Genomic DNA, 27312 nt, shown 5'->3' with positions numbered 1-27312 from the left:
CTCCGCAGCCCGCGGCCGGCAGCCGCCGCCAGGTTGTGCCTGAGACTGTCAGATAAAGCGGCGGGCCGGCGGGCGGGGCGGCGGTGAGCACGGGCCGGGCCGGACATGGCGGCGCTCTACGCCTGCACCAAGTGCCACCAGCGCTTCCCCTTCGAGGCGCTGTCTCAGGGGCAGCAGCTGTGCAAGGTGCGCGGGCTGGGGCTGCGGCCGGGAGCTGGGGACACTCCGGGCGCGGCTCGGAATTCTCGGTCCTACGAGGACGCCCGCCGGGGTCCCCTCGGGTAGGGTGTGGCCGGCCCGCTTCGCCGGGGAACGGCGCCCGGCTGGTCGGGGATTGCGGGGCACGTGGGGGAGCCCGGGGTCGAATCCAGGCCCTGGCAGCGGCGTGTCCCGGTGCTTAGCAACGGCGGGGTTTTCTTCTCGGACCCGGTGAGGTCGCGGGGGGGGGGGGTAAGACGGAGAGTCTCTTGTTTGTCTCCGACTGGCCCCCGGCTAGATCCCCCTTCGACCGCCTTTTATCCTGCTGTGATCGCCCTGGGTACAGAATGAGGGCTCAGGGACCCCCCTGCCCCGCCTGAGATTGAATCCCGGAGTCTGGTGCTGCCTGTGAGGAACGTTTCGAACTCGGACACTTCATGGGCACTTTTCAGCCAATCTCAAAGTTGGAGGTGGCAAGGCTTTATTAGGGAAAATGAAAAAAGTTCTCCAACGTAGCCTTGGAACCCACGAATCAGATGACTTTTTAGCACCTAGTTGGTAGCCTTCTGCCTTGCCCTAACCATTTTTTAACCCCTGACATGCTAGCGTTTTTATTTGTTCCTTCATCCCACTTAGTCTGTTCAACTGCTCTAACAGTTAAGTCACCAAGCCCGTGTGAAGTGGCCGTTGACGAATTCTCTGATATTTCAGAATGTGTCTGATGTGTGTAGCTCACCAAAAAAAACCCAAAAACTAAAAACCGAAATATATGCCCACATTTCACATTTTTTCCTCTTTCAGCTATTCGTGTTTACTGTGTCTGGAAGATAGGCTTCAGTAAAAACTACGATTTAAAATTTTCTTTTTGTTGGTTTCCGAGACAGGGTCTCCCTTGAAGCCCTGGCTGTCCTGGAACTCAGAGATCTGGCCGCCTCTGCATCCCAAATGCTGGGATTAAAGGCCTGCGCCACCAAGCCGAATCCAAGACTGTGTTTTTTTTTTTTTTTAAAGGAAGTTCTATAAACAAAACGGCTTTATTCTGTTTCCTTCATTTCCCAAGTCCTCGTTGGTATCCCACAATGGCAAATAGCTAGCACTGGAATCTAGAGTCTGATTACCAGTCGGGGGCTTATTCATGCATGTATTTGTTTTATAGTTTATGAGTAGTCCGTACAATTCCTGCCCCACACCAACAGCAGGGATGTGATGCAGATATGACAGAGGAGAAAAGTAAGGTCCAGAGTGGTAAATGACTCACTTCAAGCATAGTGGCCCGGGCTCTGCTGCTTCCTCCCGAAGCCTCTTTCCGTTCCCCACTGCCTTTTCCAATGATCACCTCCTTTCGTTTCAGGAATGCCGGATTGCACACCCTGTTGTGAAGTGCACCTACTGCAGGACTGAGTACCAGCAGGAGAGGTAGGGCTCTGGGTGACCACCAAAGAGGTTTTCTTTTTCTTGCTGTTTTGTGTTTTGATTTTTTTTTTGAGACCGTAGTCCAGGCTAGCTTTCAGTTTGAGGCAGTTCTCACCTACAGCCTTTCTAGGGCTGGGACTAAAGGTGTGTGCCACCATTGCCCGGCAGAACACACATTTCAAAACATAGTAACATTAAAAAAAATATATATGCCAAGTATAGTGGCATAGGTCTTTAATCCCAGTACTCAGGAGGCAGAAGCAGGTGGATCTTCCTGTTCAAGGCCAGCCTGGTCTACAGAGTGAGTTCCAGAATGGCCAGGGCTACAAAGAAAAGCCCCATCTCAAGAAACAAACCAACAAAGAAAGAAAGAAAGAAATATAAATAGACTGATTTTGTAAAGTTTCTGCTTAAATTTCATGTATACATAGGGCTGTAGTTAATTGTAGCAATTCTTTTTTTTGTTTGTTTTTGGGTGGGATCTTACTATGTAGACAAGAGTAGTAATAGTTTCTCTCTCTATTTTTTTTTAAAGTTTCATTTTTGTTGTTAAATGTGTTTGTGAGTGCAGGTTCTGGTAGATGCCCCTGGAGCTGAACTTAAAGGTGGTAGTGAGCTACCTTACGTGGGTACTGAAAACTGAACATGGGTCCTCTAAAAGCAGCAAAAGTGCTCCTAACCAGAACCATCTCTCCAGTCCCAGGATGGTCTTATGCTCAGAGATTCACTTACCTCCGTCTCCATAGTGCTGAAATCAAAGGCATTCACCACCGCGCCAGCTAGAACATATAGATTTATAGTCAATTGCATTATACACAGACTAGGTAGTTTGCTGTATATTAATGGGTACATATAACATGCATGTCATCTCCTATAACCCATTGTTTGTTTGGATCTTTATTTCATGAGTGCAGTTTTATGCCACTTTGTAAAATAAGTGGGGAACAGAACCCTGGATGGTGCAGGTGTATAATCCCAGGGACTGCTGAGACCTCGTCTCAGATAAACACCACATATAAGATGATCAAGGATCTGAAAGGTGAATACATGACTTTAAACATTTGAGCAGGCTGGTTGAACACACACTTTAATCCCAGCTCTCAGAGAGAGAGAGACCCTGTCTCACAAAAACAGCAACCACCCCCACCACACATACACACACGCATACAATGAAATACTAGCAGTCCTTTAGTTGCAGCATTGGTTTGCATAATGAGCTGCAGGCCAACCATCAAAGCTACATAGTAAGACCTGTGCAAAAAAACAACAAGCTGGGCGGTGGTGCTGCACACCTTTAATCCCAGCACTTGGGAGGCAGAGGCAGGTGGATCTCTGTGAGTTCAAGTCCAGCCTGGTCTACAGAGTGAGTTCCAGGACGGCCAGGACTGTTACAGAGAGAAACCCTGTCTCAAAAAATAAGAACAAAAAAAGTATATTCTGGTAAACACAAAAAGGTACTTCCCTCCATAAAACAGTTAAATCTCTTTTTTTCTTTCTTTCTGTCTGTCTGTCTGTCTGTCTTTCTCTTTTTTTTTTTTTTTGGAGTGCTTGGGATCAAGCTCAGGACCTTCCATGTGTAGGCAAGTGCTCTGTCAGCTGTGTCCATACAGGCACTGGGGCTACAGACCCACACCACCATGTCCTGAGTTTCAATTCAGTTTAAATGTTCTTGACTCTGAGGTATTTAGTTTTTCTTTTTGTTCTTTTCCTTTCTGTCTGTCTGTCTGTCTGTCTCTCTCTCTCTCTCTCTCTCTCCCCCTCTCTCTCTTTCTTTCTCTTTTTTTTCCTTTTAAAACGGGTTTCTCTGTATAGCTCTGACTACCCTAGAACTAGCTTTGTAAACCAGGCTGGTCTCAAACTCAAAGATACATCTGCCCGTGCTTCCCAAGCGCTGGGCTTAAGGATGTGTGCCACCATGCCCACCTTGTTGTTCTCCTTTTCAACTTGATGGCCCTCTCTATAGAAATGGTATGTGTAAAGGGTTAGGCTGTGTGTGTGATGTACTGTGTAGCTCTGGCTGGCCTGGAACTTGCTATGCTGGCCTCTGATTCTGAGTATTGGGATTAAAGGCGTGTGCCACCACATTGGCCGATTTGGCTTTATTTGAAGATGGAGCTTCTGTAGGCAGATTGCTTAGTTCAGGCATTTTGGTCCTATCATGACCTTTAGACCTTCACAAAGCAAAGGAAGTATTTATTTGACCAGTGCCTAATAAGGGAAATCACAGACACTAATAAGTATTTGTCCAGAGCATCTATTCCCATGTATGATTTTCACATTCTTCCTTGCAAAGGAGACTGTGATCTCAAGTTCATACCCAGACACAAATTTTATTCCTCACCTTAAACTTCAGCTACTTATCTGAAGTAGAGAGAATGAACTTCCTTTCTGGTATTTCGTTTCAGTTTAACAACATACTTTGAGGGCCTTTTCCATACATGATAGTTTTGCTTAAGGATACTTAAAGGGTGTCATAATTAAATCTGGCACGGGGACCTCACATCTGTAGTTCTAGCATATAGGAAGGTAAAGCTGTTCTTAATCACATAACGAGTTTGAAGCCAGTATGAATAAAATACCAGACTGGGGTGGAGGTGGGGCCGGGGGTGGGGGATAATCTGAGGTAACTCATTCTCTCTTTGAACTAGGATTTCATTATTAGTTTATCAAATGTCCAGAGTATACATTCCCTAACCCCAGCACCTTAGCAATGACAAATTCTTTGAACTTCAACAGAATAGTTTTCAGATGTTCTAAGAGAAGTCTTGTTTCACTGTCTTCTTTAACAGTAAAACCAATACAATATGCAAGAAGTGTGCTCAGAACGTGCAGCTGTATGGAACGGTGAGTAGGATTTTTTTGAACCAAAATCTCAACAGGAGTGAGTACTGAGATCTCTCAGAACTCAGCCTTCCAGGCTGGAGCCATGACTCAGTGGTGAAGAATACAACCATGTGTAACTCCATTCCCATATATTTATAAAACACTTGACTTTCCTTTTTTCCCCTCCCTTCTCCCTCCCTCCTCCCCTCTTTCCCACCTTCCTGAGTCATTGTGTGTTGACACAGCTCACGCGTGAAGGTCAGAGGGCAGCCTTGTGGAGGGAGTTCTCCACCTTTGTTAGCTTTGCCCATTGTTGATTTGCATCAGGGTGTCACTGTCTGGCTCTGGCTGTCCTGGAACTCACTCTGTAGACAAGCTGGCCTCAAAATCATAGAGATCCACCTGCTCCTGCCTCTCAAGAGCTGGGATTAAAGGTGTTTACCTCCATGTTTGGCCTGTTTTTCTGAGACAATGTCTCATGAGTCCCAAGCTGGCCTCAAACTCAACTATGTTCTATAAGATTTTTTTTGTTAAAGTTTCTTCATGGACACTTATGAGCTTTGATTATTTGTTACTTTTTTTAAAATCAATAATTGCTGTAGTGGCGCACACCTTTAATCCCAGCACTCGGGAGGCAGAGGCAGGCGGACCTCTGAGTTTGAGGCCATCCTGGTCTACAAGACCTAGTTCCAGGACAGCCTCCAAAGCTACACAGAGAAACCCTGTCTCTAAAATTCCCCAAGCAAACAAACAAACAAATAAATAAATAAAATCGGTAATCCTATGGGGGTTATTTTTTATGATGCTGAGAATTGGGCTTCATAACACTGTAGGGGCAGATGCATGGTGTTGGGAATACGTGTTTACCATGTGTCATGGGCTGCAGTGTGGGAATTGCTGCTGTAAAAAATGGGCCAGTATTTTATGACATACTTACTTGATATTTTTTCTCTCTTTTAAGCCTAAGCCTTGTCAGTATTGCAACATAATTGCAGCGTTTATTGGCAATAAATGCCAGCGCTGCACGAATTCAGAGAAGAAGTATGGACCCCCATACTCCTGTGAACAGTGCAAGCAGCAGTGTGCGTTTGACAGGAAAGATGATCGAAAGAAGGTAAATTGCTGGGTTTTCTTTTTTTTAAATTATATTGGGTCAAATCAGGTAGGCATAATTCTGAGTTCCTGTTCTGCTTCTGTTGTTGACCTTGGGGGGTTAGACTGTTTTCTTTACCAAATCTAGATCAATATATTTTAGCATTTCTTTAAATAATTTTTTTGTTACATGTATTTATTGTGTGTCTGAGAGGGATGTTGCCACAGTGTACGCATGTGTATGTAGGGAGGTGAGCGGGTGGATAAGCTCTCAACTTCCACCATGTGGGTTACAGGGATCAAACTCAGGTGGACAGGCTTGGTGCCAAGTGCCTTACCCATTGAGCTTGCTGTATATGTGCATACCACATGTGTGCTTGGTGCTGGACAGGGTCAGGAGTGGACATCGTCATATCCCTGTACCTGGAGCCAGGTGGGGTTGCAGGTCACCACGTGCATGCTGGAATCAAGTCTGGGTTCTCTACAAGAATAACAGTGCTCTTACCCACTGAGCCATCTCTTCAGTCCATCTTCCCTTTTGATTTTTTTTTAATATTTATTTATTTAATATGTATACAATATTCTGTCTGTGCGTATGGCCCGAAGAGGGCACCAGACCCCATTACAGATGGCTGTGAGCCACCATGTGGTTGCTGGGAATTGAACTCACGACCTTTGGAAGAGCAGGCAATGCTCTTAACCTCTGAGCCATCTCTCCAGCCCCCTTCCCTTTTGATTTTTAAGACAAGGTCTCTATGCATGTGGTTAGCCTGGAACTCACTGTATAGACCAGGTTGGCCTTGACTGTTGAGATTAGGGTGTGTGCCACCATGCTCTGTCCATTTCTTCCCATCACAATTACATTTTATATATTTACTTCTGTGTTCATGTGTGCGCTCACCCTTGTCCCACAGGCACACCTGTGGAGTTAGAGGGCAGCTTGTAGGAGTTGGTTCTCTCTTACCATGTGCTTTCCCGCTATTGATCTAGGCCACCAGGTTTGGCAGCAGGCGCCTTTATCTGCTCAGCAGTCTTGCTGGCCCCTAACATTTTGTGTTTATTTACTTTTTTTTTTCCCCAAGACAGGGTTTCTTTGTGTAGGCCTGGCTGCCCTGGAACTTACTTTGTAGACCAGGCTGGCCTCAAACTCAGAGATTCCCCCTGCCTCTGCCTCAGAGGTGCTGGGATTAAAGACGTGTACCACCACCACCCATCTTTCCCTAACATTTCTTAAGAATTCAGATTAGGGCCTGGGAGATTGCTCAGTGGATAAAGGTTCCTGCTACCATGTCTGATGACCTGAGTTCGTCTCCAGAACACACATGGTGGAAAGTGAACACTGACTTCTGTAAGTTGTCCTCTGAACTCCACATGCATAAACAAGCCACCTCCCTTGGATAAATAATAATGTAATAAAATTTCAAAATGATTCAAATTATAGTGAGCGATATTACATGTAAGTGGTAATTGGCAAAAGTCTAGGTAAGTCTTAAAAAGTAGAGTGAAATGATGGTGCCAGTATTACCATATAGCTCCAGATGTTTCTGTGTGTTGATGTCAGGATGACATCGCATAGATGTGGAGTTGCAGTGTCTTGAGGGATCAAAATGGATTGGAGTTTGATCATACTGTTCTCTCTATGCTTGAAACCCTCTGGGGGCTTCCATTTCCTTTTTTATTTTTTCTTTCATTTTTTTCGAGACAGGGTTTCTCTATGTAGCTATGACTGTCCTGGAACTCACTCGCAAATCACACTGGCCTCGAATTCACAGAGATCAGCCTGTCTCTGCCTCCCAAGTGCTGGGATTTAAAGGCAAGCGCCACTACCGCCTGGCTGTGGCTTCCATTTAAATCAAAACTTCCATGCTTGCGAGGTCTTACCCAGCACTCGGTTTCATCCTGCGCTCTCCTCTCACCTGTGAACACCTTTCAGTCTCCAGTCGTCTGGTTTTCTTCTCTCTGCTTTTGTGCTGGCAATTCTTGGCTTTATGCAGCCTTTCCCAGAGTGTTTTAATTGGTTTCTTTGTCTTAATTTGGATGACACCTCTTTACAGAGACTTTTTGGAAAGAAGAGGAGGTGAGACAGGGTCTCATATAGCCCAGGCTGGCTTTGAACAACTCCCTGTGTAGCTGAGGAAGAATTTGGATTCCTGATCCTCTTGCCTCTGCCTCCCTAAGTGCTGGATTACAGAGGTATACCACAGCACATGCCAGACACAATCTTTAATTCCATTGGTTACAATTCATATCACTGCTTTATTTTCTTCAAAATGTGACGTTATGAAAAATTATCTTCTATATTTCATGTTTCTCTCCCCGTTAGGTTGTGAACTCTTTATCTTTTTTCTCTGTTGCAGTTCTAGTGACCTGGACATAGTAAGGAGGTTGTAAGGAAACAGGAATGAGTGTATTATAGTCCTGAAACTCGTTGTCAATGCCCAGAGGTGTCTGTGCTCTCAAGATTGACTCTTGATAACCATATTTATTAATTTATAGTAGAGGGAAATAACTTTCATTAATGAGAATATTCCTGTCTGCCAGCTGGGACACCTTTCCATAAGCAAGATTTTAGAAAAGCTGTATTAGTAAAATTAGGAGATACCTTTAGTAGTGTGCTTCCCTGGGCTGCAGAGATGGCTCAGTGTTTAAGAGCACTGGCTGCTCATCCAGAGGATCAGGTTTGAGTCCTAGCTCCCACACGGCAGTTCACAACAGCCTCTTAAACTCTAGTCCCAGAGAATCCAAGGCTGCCTTCGGCCCCTGAATGCACCACACACAAATGGTGCATAAACACAGACAAAACACCCATACCCATAAATAAAAGTAAAGAAAAATAATAGTGTTCTGTTCATCTCCAGGGATAGGGGACAATTTGGGCTTTGCAGTATGCTAGACCTGAGTTCTTCTCTTTCCTGGGTCTAGCGGAATGATCTTGGACAAGTGATTCTCTTTATGTGACCATTTATTTATCTTTTCTTTAGGAAATAACAGCTACAGCAGAGAAACAGGGAGACTGAGTGAGGTAGTTACAGAAAATAACTTTTGTTTTGTTTGTTTGAGACAGGCTTTCACTGTGTAGCCCTGGATGACCTGGAACTCTGTAGCTCAGGCTGGCCTTGAACACATAGCTATCTGGTATAGGAGGTTCTTCTGTTCATGTGTTGCTTTTATTGGTTAATAAATAAACTGCTTTGGGCCTGATTGGGCAGAACTTAGGTAGGCGGGGGTAGTGGGACAGAATGGGACAAATAGAGGACCCTCTCCTTGCAACAGCTGTCTGCCTGCTTCTGCCTCCTGAGTGCTAATGTTAAAAGATTGTACCACCACACTTGACTTTCTTTTGTTTTTTGAGATAAAGTTTCATGTAACCCAGCTAGCTTTGGACTCACTATGTACTAAGATTGGCCTGAACCCCTGGTCCCCTTGCCTGCATCTCCTGAGTGCTGCTGAGATTATAAGCATGTGTAACCACACTGAGATACAATTATTTTTTTAAATCAAATTTTATTTTTATTTTAAAATATTTTAAATTAGGCTAGGCAGTGGTGGCACACACCTTTGCTTTCAGCATTTGGGAGGCAAAGGCAGACATCTGAGTTTGAGGCCACCCTGGGCTACATAGAGAAATTCTGTCTCAGAAAAAAACAGACAAAATATTTAAACTAAAATATAAGCCGGGCGGTGGTGGCGCATGCCTTTAATCCCAGCACTCGGGAGGCAGAGGCAGGCGGATCTCTGTGAGTTCGAGGCCAGCCTGGTCTACAAGAGCTAGTTCCAGGACAGGAACCAAAAGCTACAGAGAAACCCTGTCTCGAAAAATCAAAAAAAAAAAAAATATATATATATAATTATATCCCTTCCCTCCCTCAACCTCTCCCATATTCCCTGCTCTCTTTTCTCTCAAATTTTAGGCCCTCTTCTTCTTTGTTGTTGTAGCCTACATACTTATAAACACATAAATATGTGAGTGCAACCTTCTCAGCCCACTTAGTGCTATTTGTATGCATATGATTTCAGAACTGACTACTTGGTATTGGATAACCAGTTAGGGGACTCATCCCAGGGAAAGACTCTCAGCATTCCTTAGTTGCCTGTAGTCTAGATAAAATTCTTTTTGTTTGTTTCATTTATTTTTATTTTATTTTATTTTTTTCCGTGAGAGGATTTCTCTACATAACCTTGCTGTCCTGGAACTCTCTGTGTAGACCAGGCTGACCTCAAATTTAGAGATCTACCCGCTTCTGCCTCCCGAGTGCTGGCATCAAAGGCGTGCGCCACCACCGCCTTGACTTGTTTTTGTTTTCTTTTTAAAATTTGTTTAACTTTATTTTATATGCATTGGTTTGAAGGTGTCAGATTCCCTGGAACTGGAATTACAGACAGTTGTGAGCTGCCATGTGGGTGGTGGGAATTGAACCTGGGTTCTCTGGAAGAGCAGCCAGTGCTCTTAACCTCTGAGCCATTCTCTCCAGCCCTTTGTTTTCTTTTGAAACAAGATCTTAACTTAGTTACCTGGCTTGGAACTAACTCAGTTTGTAGCCCAGGCTGACCTCAAGCTTATGAGCCACCACACCTGTATTGGATATTCCCCTTAAAGCAGAGTTAGAGTTTAAAATTAGAGTTTAAAAGCAAAGTTGTTGGGACTGTGGAGCTGGCTTGGGTTACCCTTACAGACCTGGATTCAGGTCCCAGAGTCCACGCGACAGCTCCTAACTATGTGTACTCAGTTCCAGGAGTTAGATGCACCCTTCTGCACTCCGGAAGCAGCAGACATTCGAGTGGTGCACAGACACACACTTGGGCAGAACACCCATACACAGAAGATAATCCTAAAACATTTAAGACATTGGCTCAGTCAGGTGTGATGGCACATGTCTTTAATCCCAGCCTTTGGAAGAGTCAGACAGATCTCTGTGGACAACTAGTGAGTTCCAGGAGAGCCAAGGATACTTGGTAAGAGCCTGTCCCAAAAGAAAAGAAGTTTCTCTGTGTAGCCCTGGCTGTCCTGGAGCTCATTCTGTAGTCCAGGCTGGTCTCATACTCAGAGATCTACTGCCTCTGCTTCTGGAATGTTGGGATTGAAGACATACACTATAAAGCAATCAATTTTTACGTGTGTGTCACCATATTAAGTGGTTTATGTACATCGTCACTAAATCCTGTGACTTGCTCCAGGCTCACCCAGCTTGCAAGTAGCAGGACTGGAGATTAGCTGAAGTGGTTCTGTTGCCAGTCCTCATGGTCTTAGTGCTCAGGGTTAAGCACTGATCTCACCTCCTCTTCATTTTGTCTCATCTTTTAGGTAGATGGGAAGCTGCTGTGCTGGCTGTGCACGCTGTCCTACAAGCGTGTCCTTCAGAAGACCAAAGAACAGAGGAAACACCTGAGCAGCTCTTCTCGAGCCGGCCATCAGGAGAAGGAGCAGTACAGCCGCTTGAGTGGTGGCAGCCATTACAACAGGTAACCCCAGGTCCATGAGAGGACTGCAGGGGCCGGCAGTCCAAGTGCCTCACTCCTCAGGCCGTCAAGGAGGGTGCCCTCTCAGAAGTTTCCTCTTGTTATCAGCCTTTGCAAATCTCTTGCTTGACATATTTATAGTTCCTATGTCTCCAAGGGCCGGGGAGGTTTCTGTGTCGTGTGTGTCTTTAAGGTGTGTAAAACTTGTAAGTGGAATTCTCAACTTTAATCATGCATAATCCTTTGGGGATTGGATGTTTTATTTTGTGGCTAGAGAGAGCATTTTAAATATATATTTGGACAAATAGTTGATAGGTATTCTAGATTTTGTCAGGATGGGAGCCAGTTGAAAGATGTCCTTTTGTTGATGGCTGAAGCTTCCATTTAGAGTGTGTACAATGATGAGAACTAGGGCTTAGGTTTAATCCTGCCTCTAGCAAATTTTCTCATGGACAATGAGAAAGAGACTAGTGTTACCTCATGGGGTTGTTGTGAAGGTAAATTACGCAGTACATGAATAGCAGTTTGTTTTCTAATGACAGTATTCAGTGGGTTTTAGCTGGTTTTTGTTATTGCTGTCATTATGGGTTGTTTGTTCACTAGGCATTATTAAGTACTCTCGTGGGCCGGGGCCTCTGCTGGGAATACAGAGATGAATAAAAGCCATGCTGTTCTCAGTAGTGTGCCTTCTGGTAGAGAAGACAGACTTATAATCAAATCATCACAGTCTAATGCAATGGGCACCACTTTGAAAACTCATCTAGATCAGGAAGGTAGAAAGGCAGGAAGGCTGGTTTGGGGAGAGCTTGCTGTAACTGCCCCTGGGTGGATTGGACTTCCAGATGACGGCAAGGCGGGGCGTCCTAGGAGAGGGACTAGTGCTCAGAGGACCACAGGGCATGAGGTCACACAGAGTCTCGGAAAACATCAGCCCATTTGTGTTGTAGGAAACTGGGGAGGAGCAAAGGACTCTGCACACATAGTCAGGGGCTTGTGGGCAGCCACTGAGGGGCCTGTGCAAGGGAAAGACCTAACTTGTATTGGCAGTAATTACCCTGACTAGTAGAGAAGGCACAGGAAAAAAGGAACCAAGGACTGGGAATGTAGCTCAGTGTAGTGTTTGCCTAATGTTTGTAAGGCCTTGGGTTTCTAGCTCTTCCCATTGGGGCTGCTCTCTTTATGCAAGTATAGGTAAGCTAAGAACAGGAACTTCCATCTCAGCCTGGAGGTGGTGGTGCATGCCTGTAATCCCAGCACTCTGGAGGTAGAAGCAGAAAGATCGGGAGTTCAAGGACAATCTGAGCTATATAGGGAGTTCTAGTCCAGCCACAGCTACCTAGGGAGTTCTAGGCCAGCCACAGATAAATAGGGAGTTCTAGGCCAGCCTGAGCTACATAGGGAGTTCTAGGCCAGCCACATCTTCCTAAGGAGTTCTAGGCCAGCTGAGCTACATGAAACCCTGTCTCATCTTCACATACCCCAGCTTCTCCCACCCTCACCCCTACTACACACATACAAAGAACCACTCTGAGGCACTGCATAGAGACAGACAGACAAAGTTCTTTGGAGTGAAGATTATCAGAAAATTAGATATGTGGGTCAGTCAATACATACAGGCAGTTGCTGGGTGAGTAAAGGATAGTTCTCTGCTTTCTCATGGGGATGAACAGATGGAGCATAAACCAGGAAGGGGAGAAAAAAGTTCAGTTTTTGAAATGCTTGTAGCAAAATTGTTTATAGCTGCCGAGCCTGGATCTGAGAAGATTCAGACACAAGCCAGTAGTAACTCATTTAAAAAAAAAATTACTAAGTGTGGAGATGATTTTACATCAAGGGCCCTGCAGCCTCAGTCGAGCTTAATTCAGTCGGATGTCACATAGTGTCTAGAGTCTGCATCGTGACTCTAATGGAGGCCATCCCGTTAGAACTGTGAGTTTGGATGGTAGAACTCAGAGGAGGCCCTGAGAACAGAAGTTGGAAGCATTCGGTATTCAAGAATCAGGAAGAAGACATCCCCGAAATAGGAAGTCGGAGTGATCAAGAGTTCCTAGGATAGAGCAATCCCTGGAATCACATACTGAGGAGAGGTCAAGTAATAAGAGGTCTAGTGACTGGGGAGGTGGCTCAGCAGTCAAGAGCACTCATTGATCTTCCAGAGGATCTGAAATCAATTCCCAGCACCTGCATGGTGGCTCCCAGCCATCTGCAGCTCTAGTTATAGGAGATCTGATGTCCTCTTCTGGCCTTTGAAGACACTAGTCATGCACACAGTGTGCAGATGTACAATGCAGACAAAATACCCACACAAGATAAAATTATTTTTTAAAAAAGCGTGGAACACCCTTGGGTGTGCCATTGGGACATCTGTCAATATAAAGGGCTTTCATGCCTGCTGCATACTCCCAGCTTTGGTGTTACGGCCAGTTTTGGGTGACTGTACTAGACTTAAAGCTAGTTTTATGGTGGCACTGAGGTCCCGAGTGAGTTCATAGAGATGTGATTAGGAAGGCGAGGGGTTCAAATGTGCCCGCTTGGCTCTTGTTACAGCTTCCCTGCTGGATGTCCTTGGCTAGGTCAGAGCCTAGCTTGTCTGTACTTCCCAGAGCTACAGGATGGGAGCTGCATGGGGTTGGAGATGGAAAAGGCTCTCTAAACCAGAGACATTCTCCTTACAGTTTGAGAAGGATAGGAGATGGAAAAGAATCTCTAAACCAGAGACATTCTCCTTACAGTTTGAGAAGGATAGGAAATGGAAGAGAATCTCTAAACCAGAGACATTCTCCTTACAGTTTGAGAAGCTCTGTTTTCATGCCTATTAATCAGTCAGGTAGTAAGTGATTAAGGTCAAAATGGTTTTTGATCCTGTGGAAGCTGGCTATTCATGCATCCAAGCACCCTATAAACCACCTTGGTAGGTTTTACTAATCAGATAATAAGCTGTTGCCCAGAACATTGTTGGTTCATTTGACAGACTTTCCTTGGAGTGTTTTATTAATCTTTGATTTCTAATGTGTGTCTCTCTCTTTTTGCCATCAAAAGCCAGAAAACACTTTCTACATCTTCAATTCAAAATGAAATCCCAAAGAAAAAATCCAAGTTTGAGTCAATCACAGCTAACGGAGACAGGTGAGCCAGATGGAGTTTGAGTACATGCACTTGAAATGCATACATAGTTCTTGACTACACTTGAGGGTGTACCTCGGAGCTAGTCCGGGTCCTGAGTGGACCTTTTATGGGTGCTGTGCTAGTCACTTGATAGCTGTAGATCAGCACTACTGAGAGCTGTTTATCATCTGAATATAAGAACGCAGTAGGCTTGCTGGCCCCTGCTTGTAGCCTTGGAACTTGGGAGGTTGAGTCAGATAGGTGATCTTGAGTTCAAGGCCAGGCCACAGAACAGGATAGTTGGGTGTGCAATCCCAGCACTTGGGAGGCTGAGGCAGATAGATCTCTGTGAGTTAAAGGTCAGCCAGGGCTACATAGTGAAACCCAGTTCAAAAATAAAAAATACCTATTTAGAACTAGTAACTATATTAACTGTAGTTAAATTCTTCAGTCCGTTAAGAAAGTCTAAGAAGTGAGGAGGTGAATGTTTTTCTGTGTGGTCTGTGCCTGTAGCCTCCAGGAAGAGTTGGTTAGAGAGAGAGCAGAGGTGGGGTTGAAGGCAGGGCTGCATGTCTGCAGGATGCTATACGCTTCTTCAGAGTCTTCCAATACAGATGCTGGGACAGACAGAGTAAGAGACAGTTCAATGGTTTTGTTTCGTTTTTTGGCCTGCCTAAATGCATATTTTCATTGCTCGCTTTCCTTTCTCCTTCTCAGCGATGCTTCCTCTCATGAGCTGCTTTGTCCTAATACCCAGAGCCCGTCTGTGTTGGTGCAGTGGGCTGCTTCCCAACAGAGTCTTGGAGCCATCCATTTTCCTGTTCCTCCAGGCCCAGGCATCCTGAAGTGAGATCACCTGACACTTCCCCAAAGTCCTTGGAATCTTCTCCATTCTGAGAACTCGCCTTTGCCGCTCTCTCTCCCAGCAGCCGAAGGGAGGGCCTTCTCAGGGTGGCTGTTGCTTTATCTCACAGGTGTAAATTGTCTGTGGATCTCCTCTCCCCTGTTGCATTTTTATTTACTTGATTTCAGCTCCTACCAAGGTAGTGCCTGTTGACATTAGTTTAATTGGTTTTCAACTTCTTGAGTCTTCTGGAAATGCCTAGGTTTTTCAGGTTGTATGTGGGAAAGAACCAAGCAGGCCAACTTTCTGTAGTCTTTCCGCATTCTTTTTTTTTTTAAAGACTTATTTATTTATTATGTAGACAGCATAACTTCCATGTATAACCGCACTCCAGAAGAGGACGCCAGATCTCATTATGATGGCTGTGAGCTACCATGTAGTTGCTGGGAATTGAACTCAGGACCTCTGGAAGAGCAGTCAGTGCTCTTAACCCCTGAGCCATCTCTCCAGCCCATGTTTCCGCATTCTTTTGAGCACCTAGTTGGGCTGTTCTGAAGAAAACAGATATGCCCATCATCTTTGCATGATCCTGTGAAAACTGCTTCAAGGAAGGAGTTTTTGAACCCCTAGGAAGCAGGCCACTAAAGCCCAGCCCTGTACTTCCAGACCCACCATTCCCATCTGCTTACTTATCCCCAGGCCGTGCTAATGGTCCTAGGAAGCCTGTTCATAGCTGCAGTTCTGCCAGCCCAGTCTTTAGCGGCTTTACCTCTTGCCAGCTTGTTTGTCTGGAGGTGTTGCCGCCAGCCTGTCTGTTGCCTTAGAGGCACCAAACTAAAACCTAGGCTGGTCCTACAGATTGTTGAATCACATCCGGCCACAAGTAAGGATGGTTTTGCTCAGCGGGATGATGCTAGTCCTTGCCTAGGTACTTGGTCTTTTTTATGCCCTCCAGAGAAGACATTAAAAGATCATTTTTCCCGTACTGTTTTTGTGTGTATGTGATACTGGGAATTGTACCTAGGACTTCCCACCTATTAGGAAAGTGCTCTACCACTAGGCTGTATCCCTAACCTCATACTAATTTAAAAAGTTCTTGTTTTTAATTTATCTGTGTGGGGAGGGGAGGATTAGCGATAGTCTCCCTGTGCAGTTTTGGTCCTCAGACTTGAGGCAAGCCCTCTTACCCCAGCCCACTGATTACAGGATGTGCCACCAAGTTTATCCTATAACTTGAAAATGTAGTGATTATTTCTGCTCCACAGAGATGTTCATCCGTAAACAGATTTCTTTTGAGTGTTTCTACGTTGTTAGTGCTCTTAATAATTTAGTCTACTTGTTTTTATAACTTATATTTTGTTGTCCTTTTTACATTTTGTGGGGGTTTTCCTTCTCTTTTTCTTTGTTTTGAAAAAAGCATTCTGAAGCTGGGCTGGTGTCACCCACCTGTCATCCCAGCACTCAGGAGGTGGAGGCAGGAGAATCAAGAGTTCAAGGTCAAGAGTTGAAGGAACTCAAATCAATCTGGAGTACATGAAACAGTGCTTCAAAAAACAGTAACAAAAGAGGCATTTCTACAAATTTTGATACTTCTTAAATATTCTAACAAATACTTTATTTATAACTATGAAATGCTTCAGGAGTTTACTTGTCATCCTTACATAGCAGCTATGCTGATCTTTGTATTGTTCCAATTTTAGTATATGTGCTGCCAAAGCAAGCTCTTCATATATATGTGTGTGTAGATAGATAGATGATAGATAGATAGATAGATAGATAGATAGATAGATAGATAGATAGATAGATAGAGACAGAGAGAGTATGTGTATCTGTATAAATGGGGGAGTATATAAATGTGTATGTGTATAAATAAGAGAGGGTCTCCTGTATCCCAGGCTGGTCTCATTCTCTGTGTAGTAGAGAATGACCTTGAACTTCTGATTGGTCTCTTCTCTATCTCCTGAGTACTGGGATTACAAGCATGGACCACTTTTGCCAGGTTTCTGTATTACTAGGGATCCAGCCCAGAGCCTTGTGCGTGCTGGACAAGTACTATCTGCTGAGGTACATCCCTAGCCCTGACGTATGACATATACTCATATACTCAGGATGGGAGCAGCTTTTGAGTAACTGCTGAGTGCTTCCTTAGCATTAGGCCTTTAGTTTCAATCTCTAGCACTAATTTTTTTAATTTATGCTTTTGCTCTTTAAATTTTATTCTTTATGCCTTCTGTATGTATGTTGCTTTATGACAGTTCTATGGTGATCTTATACTGCCATATTCTCTTATTTAATATTGAGGCATGTTGATTAACATTCTCTCTGTGTCTCTCATTTGAGATAGGGTCTCACTATATAGACCTGGCTGAACTGGAACTTTCTGTTAAATTGATAAGAATATTACTATACCTGGTCTTTGCCAAATATCTAAGAAGCAGTTCCAGAACTTTCTTAGCTTAGCACCAGGGATCTGCCTGCATCCATCTCTGCCTCCCAAATGATAGGATTAATAGTGTGCACCACTGTGCCCTGCCTCCCCTCTCACTCATTGTCCCTTGGCTTTTCATGTTGTAGACAGAACACATTATCTTAGCTTTCTTTGATGTTTTGATACCCAGAAGGTGTACTTAATTGTTTTCCAGTAATCTACAAAAGTCGCAGCCCCCACTCTGTATTTTCTAATCGATAGTTAAAATTGTGACCCAAACTTTCTGATTTGAGGAGTATGAGTTAGACAGCGTTCCTTCCTTGAGAAGGCAGACCTGTCACTCTTGTCATACTGCGAAGTGCTCCATAGGTGGTCCAAAATCAACTTAGCAGTGGTTGGCAGCCAGGCATCTACAGCTTGTCATTTCCAAAGAACCTTTTTTTAAAAATATTTATTTATTTAATATGTATACAATATTTTTGTCTGTATGCCTGAAGGCCAGAAGAGGGCGCTAGACCTCTTTACAGATGGTTGTGAGCCACCATGTGGTTGCTGGGACTTGAACTCAGGACCTTTGGAAGAGCAGGCAATGCTCTTAACCACTGAACCATCTCTCCAGCCCCTCCAAAGAACCTTTTAAATTTCAGTTTATCCTCTGCCTTTGAGCTGTGCCTGCAATATTGGGCTTCCTGTGGCCTTTGCTTTGTTTTGATTCAACCAGGAAAAGAGTTGTTTGTCTTGAGGCTGGGCTTTGCTGTTCAGCACTAGCTGGCCTTGAATCTCCTATCTCCCTGCCTCAGCCTCTTAACAGGGAACCTGTTCTGTGCTAAAAGCTTTCAGAAAAGGCAGGAAACATCCTGGAGCAGCAGTAAGTTCCCTGTGTGTGGAGGGATTTGGAGGAACTAGCTTTCTGCCTTGGCAGCTAGTCGTTGAGTGAGACGGGAGCTAGAGTCAGAGAATCGGGCTCTGATACAGGTGTGCATGAGGCCCTAGCTTCAATCCCCAGCAGTGCCAACAGCAACAACAGAGATAATTCCCTAAGAAGCAGGTAAGAGTGGAGCTGAGCTTTCGGGACTTTGGAGACAATGAAAAGTTACCCTAGGTCAGCAAGTACTCTGCCCTTCCTTGCTAGAGTTATGAATTTAAATAGGCTCTGTGGGGATACAAGGAAATGCCCGGAACTGAACTTGGAGAAGACTGATGGGCCCTTATCCTGAATCCCTATTTTGTTATTTTGCATTGGCTTTTACTTGTCCCTCACTTGCCCTTGTGCACTTTCATCAATTAGGAGAACGTCAGTCTCATCTTCCTCCAGTGCTCTGCTCAGATGCTTCATGTGGGCGGGGTGAGGGCGTTGCTGGGGTCAGTGGTTGGTATCCTCCAGCCCCCCACATAGGAGTATCTGACTTGCCAACTGTGAGGGAGCATATGCAGTAGAAAGGCTGTTGGGGTTCTTCTTAGCTGCCATGTAAGATTCAGGAAGGAGCAAATGCAAGGGGGCTGTGAGCTGTTGCTCTGTTGGCAGAGGATTGAGATCGGTGTCCAGATTTGTGTGTTGCTTTAAAGATTGTCAAGAAAGTAAAGAACTTCCTTTGAGGATTCCTTGGAGAAACACAGGAAGTGACCGTTTGGCAGTGATTGCTTGTTTTCTGAGGTACCTTTGATACAACTGAAAACTTTGGATCTCATCCAGAAAAGATTTTGCATGGACAAAAAGCAAATTTCAGGGCCTTACAGATTCCCTGTAATGGGAGAAAGTGGGAAGGTCTGCTAAAAGGACGTGAGCATCACCGGTGTTGACAAAGTGGAGAGTTGTAGGAAGCATGTGATGTGACTGGAGTTTCACCTTTGACCCCTTTACCACTACACAACACAAATTCTTTTTTTTTTTTCTTCTTCTAAGCAGAGTTTCTCCGAGTAACAGTTCTAGCTGTCCTGGAACTAGCTCGTGTAGACCACACTGGCCTTGAACACACAGATCCGCTTGCGTCTGCCTCCGGAGTGCTGGGATTACAGGCGTGCACCACCACTGCCCATCTCAAATTCTTTTGTTGTTGTTTGAGACCAGGTCTCATACTATAGTTCCAACTGCCCTGAAATTCACTATATAGCCTAGCCTGGCCTCAAACTCACAGAGATCCACCTGCCTCTGGCTCCTGAGTGCTAGGAGTAAAGGCGTGCGCCAGCCCCAGCCAGCTGGTGCTTCAGTTTCTTAGGCGCTGAAACCCATCACAGGACTTAGGGCTGGGCATGGGCTCATAATTGATAGTCTATCCAGGACTCTAGGAAAAGTTCTCTAATCACAAGCATGGCTGTATCACCAGAAACCCCAGAGACCTTCAGTGAGCTTGAAGTAGTATATGATGTAGTATATGACTTTTAGGATGTCGTATTCTATTGGTCCCACATATGAGAGGTTGTGGGGTTGTGGTTTGGGTTGGCATCATTTTCTGATGACTACTTTTCTTGTGTTTAGTTCAAGTCCAGCAGATCCTGGTGAGTCTGATGTAGACAGAGCAATGTGCTTTTTGGTGGGAATTTAGATAGTTACTGAAGCCCCCAAGTTCACCATCAGGTGACCTGGTGTATGTTCTTACGTAGAGAAAAGTTTTCCATTCAAGTTATGGAATTTCTGTCTCCATTTTCCACCCAGCTTTTCCCCAGACCTGGCTCTGGATTCTCCTGGCACTGACCACTTCGTCATCATTGCCCAGCTGAAGGAAGAGGTGGCCACTCTGAAGAAGATGCTGCATCAGAAGGATCAGATGATCTTAGAGAAAGAGAAGAAGGTATGATGTCACTGAAGCCTTTCAGGCCAGAGATTGACAAAATGAAGGTCCATGCGATGGGTGTGATGCTTCCTCTCTGTTGGGTACTTACCATTGGTGGCTTAAAAGAGAGTCTGTGGTCAGCTTGGGATTCCCTGAGAAGAGGGTATCTGTTTGCCAAGTTGACTCGGGATGGCATTAGGTTGGCCAGCCACCTCAGCCGAGGGGTTCAAAAATCTGATTTTTTCAGCATTTCCAAGGAACTCCTACTTCTCAGACAGGACTAGTTAATGAAACTAACAATAGGATATAAAAATAACGTGTAAGACTGAGGTTGTAGCTCAGCTTCAAAGTACTTGTCTAGTATGCACCAGACAGACCCAGAGTTCAGTCTCCAGCAAAGGGCATATAACAGTACACTCTGTGTGTGTGTGTGTGTGCTCACTTGTGCACACATATGGGTGGTGAGGAGGGGGCAGGTTCCTGGGTACGAAACCCAGGGTCCTGTGTGTGTTAGGAAATGCTGTGCCACTAGGCTACATTCTTAGCTAACATACTACTTAGTGTGAGCTGACATAGAAGGTTGCCATCTCATTATATTGAATAAAAGCTGGGTATGCTGGCACAAACCTGTAATTCCAGCAATTAGGAAGTTATACAGGTTGATGTCTTCTAAACCAGCCTGGATCCTGTCAAGAAAGAGAGAGAGAAAAGGAAAGAAGGTACTGAGTAAGTGTAGAATTGGGATATAAAACGGCATTATAAGAGAAATGTTTAATACCCTCAGGCTAAAACAACCTGATGCCCATTTCTTGCTTCTTCCTGGATGATTTGATTGCTCTTTTTTTAAATTTTGTAATTTTTTGACCCAGCCTGGAACTCACTCTATAGACCAGACTGTCCTCAAACTCAGAGTTCTGCCTGCCCTACCTCCTGAGCGATGGGATTAAAGGCGTGTACCATCAATGCCCATCTTAGATTTATTTCTTACGTGTATGAGTATTTGCCTGCATGTGCATATGTATACCACAGTATGCATGGCATCCTTGGAGGTCAGATGATGGCCTTAGAGCCACTGCGTCTGGAGTTACAGGTGGTTGTGAGCCACTATGTGGGTGATGGGAACCAAACCAGGGTCCTCTGCAAAGGCAACGAGTGCTTTTTTCCCCGCTGAGTCAACTCACTGGCCTTTTGCATATTTTTTTGTTTGTTTGTTTTGTTGTTGTTTTGTTTTTGTTTTTTTTCCAAAATATGGTTTCTCTGTGTATCTCTGGCTGTCCCGGAACTCTCTATAGACCAGGCTGGGATTAAAGGCATGTGCCACTACACACTACAACCCAGCTGGGTTTTTTTGTTGTTATTGATAGTGGTTATTTTATAGACCAGGGTGGATTGAACTTAGCCTCCTGCACCTGCCTCCTGGGTGCATTAAAGGTGTGCACTACTATCGCCTAGCTGTGTTGTCTTGTGTTTTAAAGAGAAGAAGAGTTTACTTTTGTCTGTAGTTGGAGGGATTGTCTGTGCAGGGAAGACCTGGCAAGAGGTGAGGCAAGCCCAGTGTACCTGTAGCCAGGAAGCAGAGCTTGTTTATGTGTATAGGTGTTTGTATGCATGTCTGTGCACCATGTGCGTGCAGTGCCCACAGAGTCCAGAAGAGGGCGTCAGTCCTCTGGAATTGGAGTTAGAGATGGTTGTGGGCCACCTTGTGAGTGCTGGGAATCAAACCTGTAACCTCTTCAAAAGCAACAAGTGCTCTTAACCACTGGGCCATCTCTCTAGCCCTTGTTTTTTTTTGTTTTTTTTTTTTTTTATTTTTTTCTGTGTATTTGTGCATGTTGAGGCAGGCGAGGTATGTGCACATAAATGTGGGGGGGGGGTCGGGACAACTTGAGTCCTCTTTCTTTCCTACTCGCTGGATCCTGGGAATCGGACCCAGCTTCTATACCAGTGGTTCTCAACCTTCCTAATGCTGCAACCCCTTAATACGATTCACATGTTGTAGTGACCCTCAACCATAAGATTATTTTTGTTGCTACTTGTTAACTGTGTTATGTAGCTGGATGGTGGTGGTACACTCCTTTAATCTCAGCACTCCAGAGGCAGAAGCAGGGGATCTCTTGAGTTCAAGACCAGCCTGATCTACAGAGCAAGTTCCAGGACAGTCAGGGTTACATAGAGAAACCCTGTATCCAAAACAAAACAAACACCTAATAGTATGAATCATGTTGTAAATATTTTTGGAGATAGAGGTTTGCCAATGGGGTCTCAGCCCACAGATTGAAACTGCTGATTTGTACTCACAGAGCCACCTCCCTGACCCTTGTCCTGTTTTTGAGACAGGTGTGCCGTACAGTCCTCACTTCCTGGAGCTTGCCCTAGAGACCAAACTATCCTTGAACTTGTGGCAGTCCTGCTTTTGCTTCCCAAGTACTGGGATTCTAGATACATGCTAGGATTAATATATATATATATATATATATATATATATAATAAAGTACTGGGATTCTAGATACATGCTAGGATTTATATATATATGTATGTATGTATGTATGTATGTATGTACTGGGATTCTAGATACATGCTAGGATTAATATATATATAATATAGCCCAGGCTGGGCTTGAGCTCATGTGCTGCTCAGGATGACTTTGAACTTCTGATCTTCTGTTTCCCTGGTTCTGGGATTACAGGCATGTACCACCATGCATGGTTTAAATTTTATAGACGTTCCTGTGTTTTCATGCATTTGGCTGTGGGGGTGGGGGATCCTAAGGCCTTGTGCACGTTAAACACACTTCACCTCAGCCCCCAGTACCTGTATCTTTTCCACTCTGCCATATGATGGACAGATGGCAGACACCCACAGTTCTTGGACCAGATGAGAATGGCACAGACAGGACTTCTGCACAGTAGGGACCAGAAGAGCATTTGCTTCCTCCTTGCAGAGCTAAAGGCTTGAAAAGAAAAAAGCCAAATAGCTCTTGTGTCCTGTTCCTTCCAGGATGAAAATCAACTGCCTGGTTAGGACACCGTCTCCCTCGTTGTGCCTGCCTATCTGTAGTCCTGTCTGCTGCGACTGTAAAGTCGTCAGCCCTTGAAATAACGGCCCTTGGTGGCGTATCTTTGTGCCTTTATCCATATTGTTCTGCTTCCATGCCTGTTATTTTGTCTCCACTCAGCTCGCTAATCACTGTTAGCTGCCCTCCTCTAAACCAGTAGGCATGAGTCCGGAGTTGGAGATCAGCACAACATTAACACTGCTGGTCCTCATGGCTGCTATAAAGATCAGACAGCCTGAGTTAATTTTTAAAACAAATAGGGCCAGTTAGATGACTCAGCAAGTACAGGTGATTGCCTTCAAACCCAGTGGTCTGAATTTGATCCCCAGGATTTACATGGTAGATAGAACTGACTCCCTCTCTGATCACTGCATGCACGCTGTTGCATACAGACCCTCACATGTAAATAGATAAGCAAGTGTAACTTACAAATCTTTTAATAAACAAAACAATAGGTACAGTGAGGTGGCTCAGTTGGTACAGTGCTGGCTTCCGAAGCCTGACAGCCTGAACTGGATCCCTGGAATCCATCTGTAGGTGAAAGGAGAGAGTCAGTGCCACATAGTTGTCCCCTGACTCCATGTGTGCTGTGTGACTTTTGTGCACACACATACCATGCATAAATAATAATAGAATAAAAAATTTTTAAATTATAAGTGAAGATTGAATAAAATAATAAAACCATTTATTTTGGAATTGAAAGCAATGATTACTCTCAACTCCTCTCAAACCCTGTCAGCTTTTACTTCTGTTGTCAGAGAATCAAATCTTAAAATGATTAGTAGTTTAAGTATCTAAAGGTTTTTGCTGTTGTTGTTTGGGTGTGTGTTTGTTTTATTTGTTTTTTGAGGTAGTCTTACTACTTAAGCCTAGACCGGCCTTGAACTCAAGGTTGCCTTCGGCACTAGTGGGGGGTGTGTGTGCAGCTGTAACCATAGCCACTTGGGAGACTGAGACTGGAGAATTCTTGACCCTAGGACTTTGAAGATAGCCAGGGTGACAAAACCCAAAAGGGAAGAAAGGAGAGGTTGGAGGGGAGAGGGCAAGGAAAAGGGAAGGGAGAAAGGTAGTGAGCTCAGGAGTTTGGGGATCCTCAGAGAAGCCTTAAGGAAAAAGAATGCCGTGTGGCTGTTGGTGGAAGTGGGCTTCAGTAAGTTGGAAGAGTGTCCTTTTAGATCTCTGCTACCAAAACGTTCACCATTATAAAGGAGTTTAAGTCACTCGGACTTTTTCCTTCAGATTACGGAGCTGAAGGCTGATTTTCAGTATCAGGAGTCTCAGACTCGGGCCAAAATGAACCAAATGGAGAAAACCCACAAAGAAGTCACAGAGCAATTGCAGGTGAGTGAGTCGGGAGTAGTGTGCTCAGGACTGTCTGATAACCATCCCTTAGATGGCTTTCTCTCTGAGTGTTTACAGAGTACGCGGAACGCCTTCAGACAGCTTTCATTTTTTATTTGAATTGGGCGTGCTTTCATCTTTTTATTTTTAAAAGATTTATTTCTTATGTATCTGTGTTCTGTCTGCATGTTTGCCCACAGGCCAGAACAGGACACCAGATCACATTGTAGATGGCTGTGAGCCACTATATGGTTGCTGAAAATTGAACCCAGTTCCTCTGGAAGAGCAGCTAGTGCTCTTAGCCTCTGAGCCATCTCTCCAGCCCTGTGTTTTCATCTTTTTCTCTCAAGAACTGAAATTTTAAAATATGCTTTTTTATTTTTTTAATTCACCAGATGTGAGTCCAGATGTCTGAATTATAGATCTCCCTATCTTGCTCATTAAAGCTTCCTGGTTGGTTGTGTTACACACACCATCTTTTTGTGCAGCAGCCCCAAGGGCTCAAGCTCACAAGTGCACTTCTACCGGAAACTGTTACTTAGCCAGGTGTCAGGCCCAGAACTTGCTGTTGATTTCTCCTCTCTGGACCAGTGTCTGCCTCGTAGTGTTCCCTCCTTTACGTCTACACAGACAGCTGCCCTTCCTATTGTTATTATTGCCCATTAAATTCACTCTGCACAGAAGCCATGTACCAACTAGCCTGTGAAAACTCTTCTTGCACTGACTTTTTATTTTTATTATTTTTAGGCCAAAAACCGGGAGCTTCTGAAACAGGCAGCTGCTTTGTCCAAGAGCAAGAAGTCTGAGAAGTCAGGCACCATGACATCTCCATGAAGACCACGAGAAGGCTCCCACAACAACAGCCGCTGCTCCTGGGTCAGGGTTGGCCACCCGGCTGTTCTCTGGGAACTGTGCTTTCTTACAGAATCTCTATTTTCTTACCGTTACCCTTCTTTGTGCGAATGTAGCAGGCTGAGTGGAAACACCTGGTTTGTGCTGTTACGACTGCATGCTCAGCGGTTGGAGTTTCAGACCTCTTCCTCCTATTCCTCCTCTGCTCCCCTGTGCTCCTCTCTCTCTGTTTCTATAGTGGTCACTGCTCGGTGTTATGTGCAGAGTTTCTGTCCACCGTTACACCTGCCATCCTCACGAGCAAGTAGTCTGTCGTCACTGTGCATCACTGCCACCCCCAGCCTTGAAAACTGCCACCTTGAGACTTCGTGCAGGGAGAGCTTTCTCTCGCCAATAAACCTTTGCTTCAGGGTATACTCTTGGGTTTTTCCAGGTATATTATGTATGACCTTTGTACTATGTATAGACAGAGTTTTATTTATTTTTTAAAAAGGAAACCTTTTCTTGATAAAGGAATGATGGTAGCCTAGCTAGTTCTTGTAAAAGCAATGCCTCTTTGAAAAAAAGAAAAATAATGCAGTCTCGTTTGCTAGTTTTTAGTAAAAGAATCCAATCTTTTCTTTCTCGTTACCTTAGAGTTCCAATGCTAAGGTAATGCTGGAGGCTAAGTGTGGAGCTAAGTGCCTTCGGAGGACTCTGTGGAAGAGCATTTGAGGAGATGCTTAAGGGTGCAGAGAACTGACCAGTCTGTCTTTAAGTAAGGGCAGAAAGAACGGTTGTCCAGGTTATACTGGACACTCCCTCCTCTATCTACCCCTCCTCTCCTTTTACATAATTTCCAATTCCCACACTGCCACTTCTTTTTTAAAAACACCTGTTTCTTGCTTGTGTCAGCTGTCATACCAGGCTGTTAACAGAACTTTTTTTTTTTTTTTATTTACCATGAGCAGATTCAAGTGGGATAAGATTTGAACTTGAGTGTTTCTGGGGTCAGCAGGGCTGCTTAGACGTGGGCTGTGTGATGGGGAGAATCTCACTGCACCTCCCCTCCTCTCACCCCATCCTCTGCGCCCCCCCTTCTTAATGACGATGTTAGAAAACAAGTACTCCAGGGAGCAGCTGGGCCTCCCTGAGTGGGCTCTTCTCTTGTCTTCACACAGCAGGCAGGCAGGCGGGAAGGGGGAGGGTAGTGTGTGCCATGACCCAGAACCAGCCCTGGGATCAGTGCAGGTGTGCTGGAGTCAGAACGGATCATGAAGACAGGTAACACTTGTCCCGCATCCCCAGCGTTGGGCAGTGGAGTTTGCTGTTCCCCGCAGGTTCTGTAGATAGCGATTGCATCCTCACAGATGGACAGCTGTGGACATGAGGACATGAGGGCCGTCTCCTCCGGGAGGAGACTCGGAGTGTTATCATGTCACCGGGTAGAGAGTGCGGGAGAACTGCTGAGAGTCACTTCGTACCTTTCTGAAGGAGAAGCTTGTAAGCAAAGATAACTACTGTCTGTCATACAGTGTTTTCAGATGCGATTGTGCTAGCTGGGGAAAGATGGTAGAAAAGAACGACAGTCGTGGTTTCTTAAACAAAACATCAAACTGAGAAGTTGTGGCTGTGAAGTGTGACAGCATACAGACGCTCATTTAGTTTTATACTAAATCTTTTTTTAAGGTCTTAGCATTTAATATTCAGCAAACCTACACAGTTTCTAAACTATCATGAGCTCCTGAAAGGTAAAAGGGAAACCTCAGTCTTGAAATGTTGATTTTTTTTTTAAATCATGACAGCATTTTACCATGAAATTGAGTAACTTTTGGTAACACCTTCCGTTTCTTTGTATGTTTGTAATAATGGACATTTTAAAACATAGGAATGTTTTGGTTTGTACAGACTTTGGCAAATGCGTGTTAATAAAATTCATATTGACTCAGATAAA

At 44.6% G+C, this 27312-nt stretch overlaps 1 protein-coding gene and 1 pseudogene across 3 annotated transcripts; one reads left to right on the top strand and one right to left on the bottom strand.

The window, feature by feature from the left end:
* Window positions 1-27312, top strand: Fam76a (family with sequence similarity 76 member A). 3 transcript variants are annotated; one of them, XM_075946273.1, is made up of 10 exons: window positions 1-186; window positions 1550-1614; window positions 4401-4455; window positions 5396-5548; window positions 10829-10986; window positions 14023-14109; window positions 14806-14934; window positions 20014-20149; window positions 24426-24527; window positions 25275-27312. In XM_075946273.1, exons 1-10 carry the CDS (start codon window positions 106-108, stop codon window positions 25359-25361), a joined length of 1053 nt encoding a protein of 350 aa, XP_075802388.1. In that variant the 5' UTR covers window positions 1-105; the 3' UTR covers window positions 25362-27312. The 3 variants fall into 3 exon arrangements, with proteins under 3 accessions (XP_075802388.1, XP_075802389.1, XP_075802391.1); XM_075946274.1 differs by lacking the exon at window positions 14806-14934; XM_075946276.1 differs by lacking the exons at window positions 14023-14109; window positions 14806-14934.
* Window positions 16553-16652, bottom strand: LOC142834561 (U6 spliceosomal RNA; annotated as a pseudogene).

This window comes from Microtus pennsylvanicus, chromosome 13 (assembly GCF_037038515.1).
Source record: "Microtus pennsylvanicus isolate mMicPen1 chromosome 13, mMicPen1.hap1, whole genome shotgun sequence".
In the NCBI taxonomy this organism is placed as follows: Eukaryota; Metazoa; Chordata; class Mammalia; order Rodentia; family Cricetidae; genus Microtus; species Microtus pennsylvanicus.
Note: the sequence above shows the minus strand (reverse complement) of the source record. Positions and strands in the feature narration are given on the sequence as shown.

What these genes read in the sequence shown, in the direction of transcription:
- Fam76a (XM_075946273.1), top strand. Translation starts at nt 106, where the DNA reads ATGGCGGCGCTCTACGCCTGCACCAAGTGCCACCAGCGCTTCCCCTTC. An exon ending in AGGGGCAGCAGCTGTGCAAG is followed by an intron (nt 187 to 1,549) that starts GTGCGCGGGCTG and finishes CTTTCGTTTCAG; the next exon opens with GAATGCCGGATTGCACACCC. An exon ending in ATCACAGCTAACGGAGACAG is followed by an intron (nt 14,110 to 14,805) that starts GTGAGCCAGATG and finishes TCTCCTTCTCAG; the next exon opens with CGATGCTTCCTCTCATGAGC.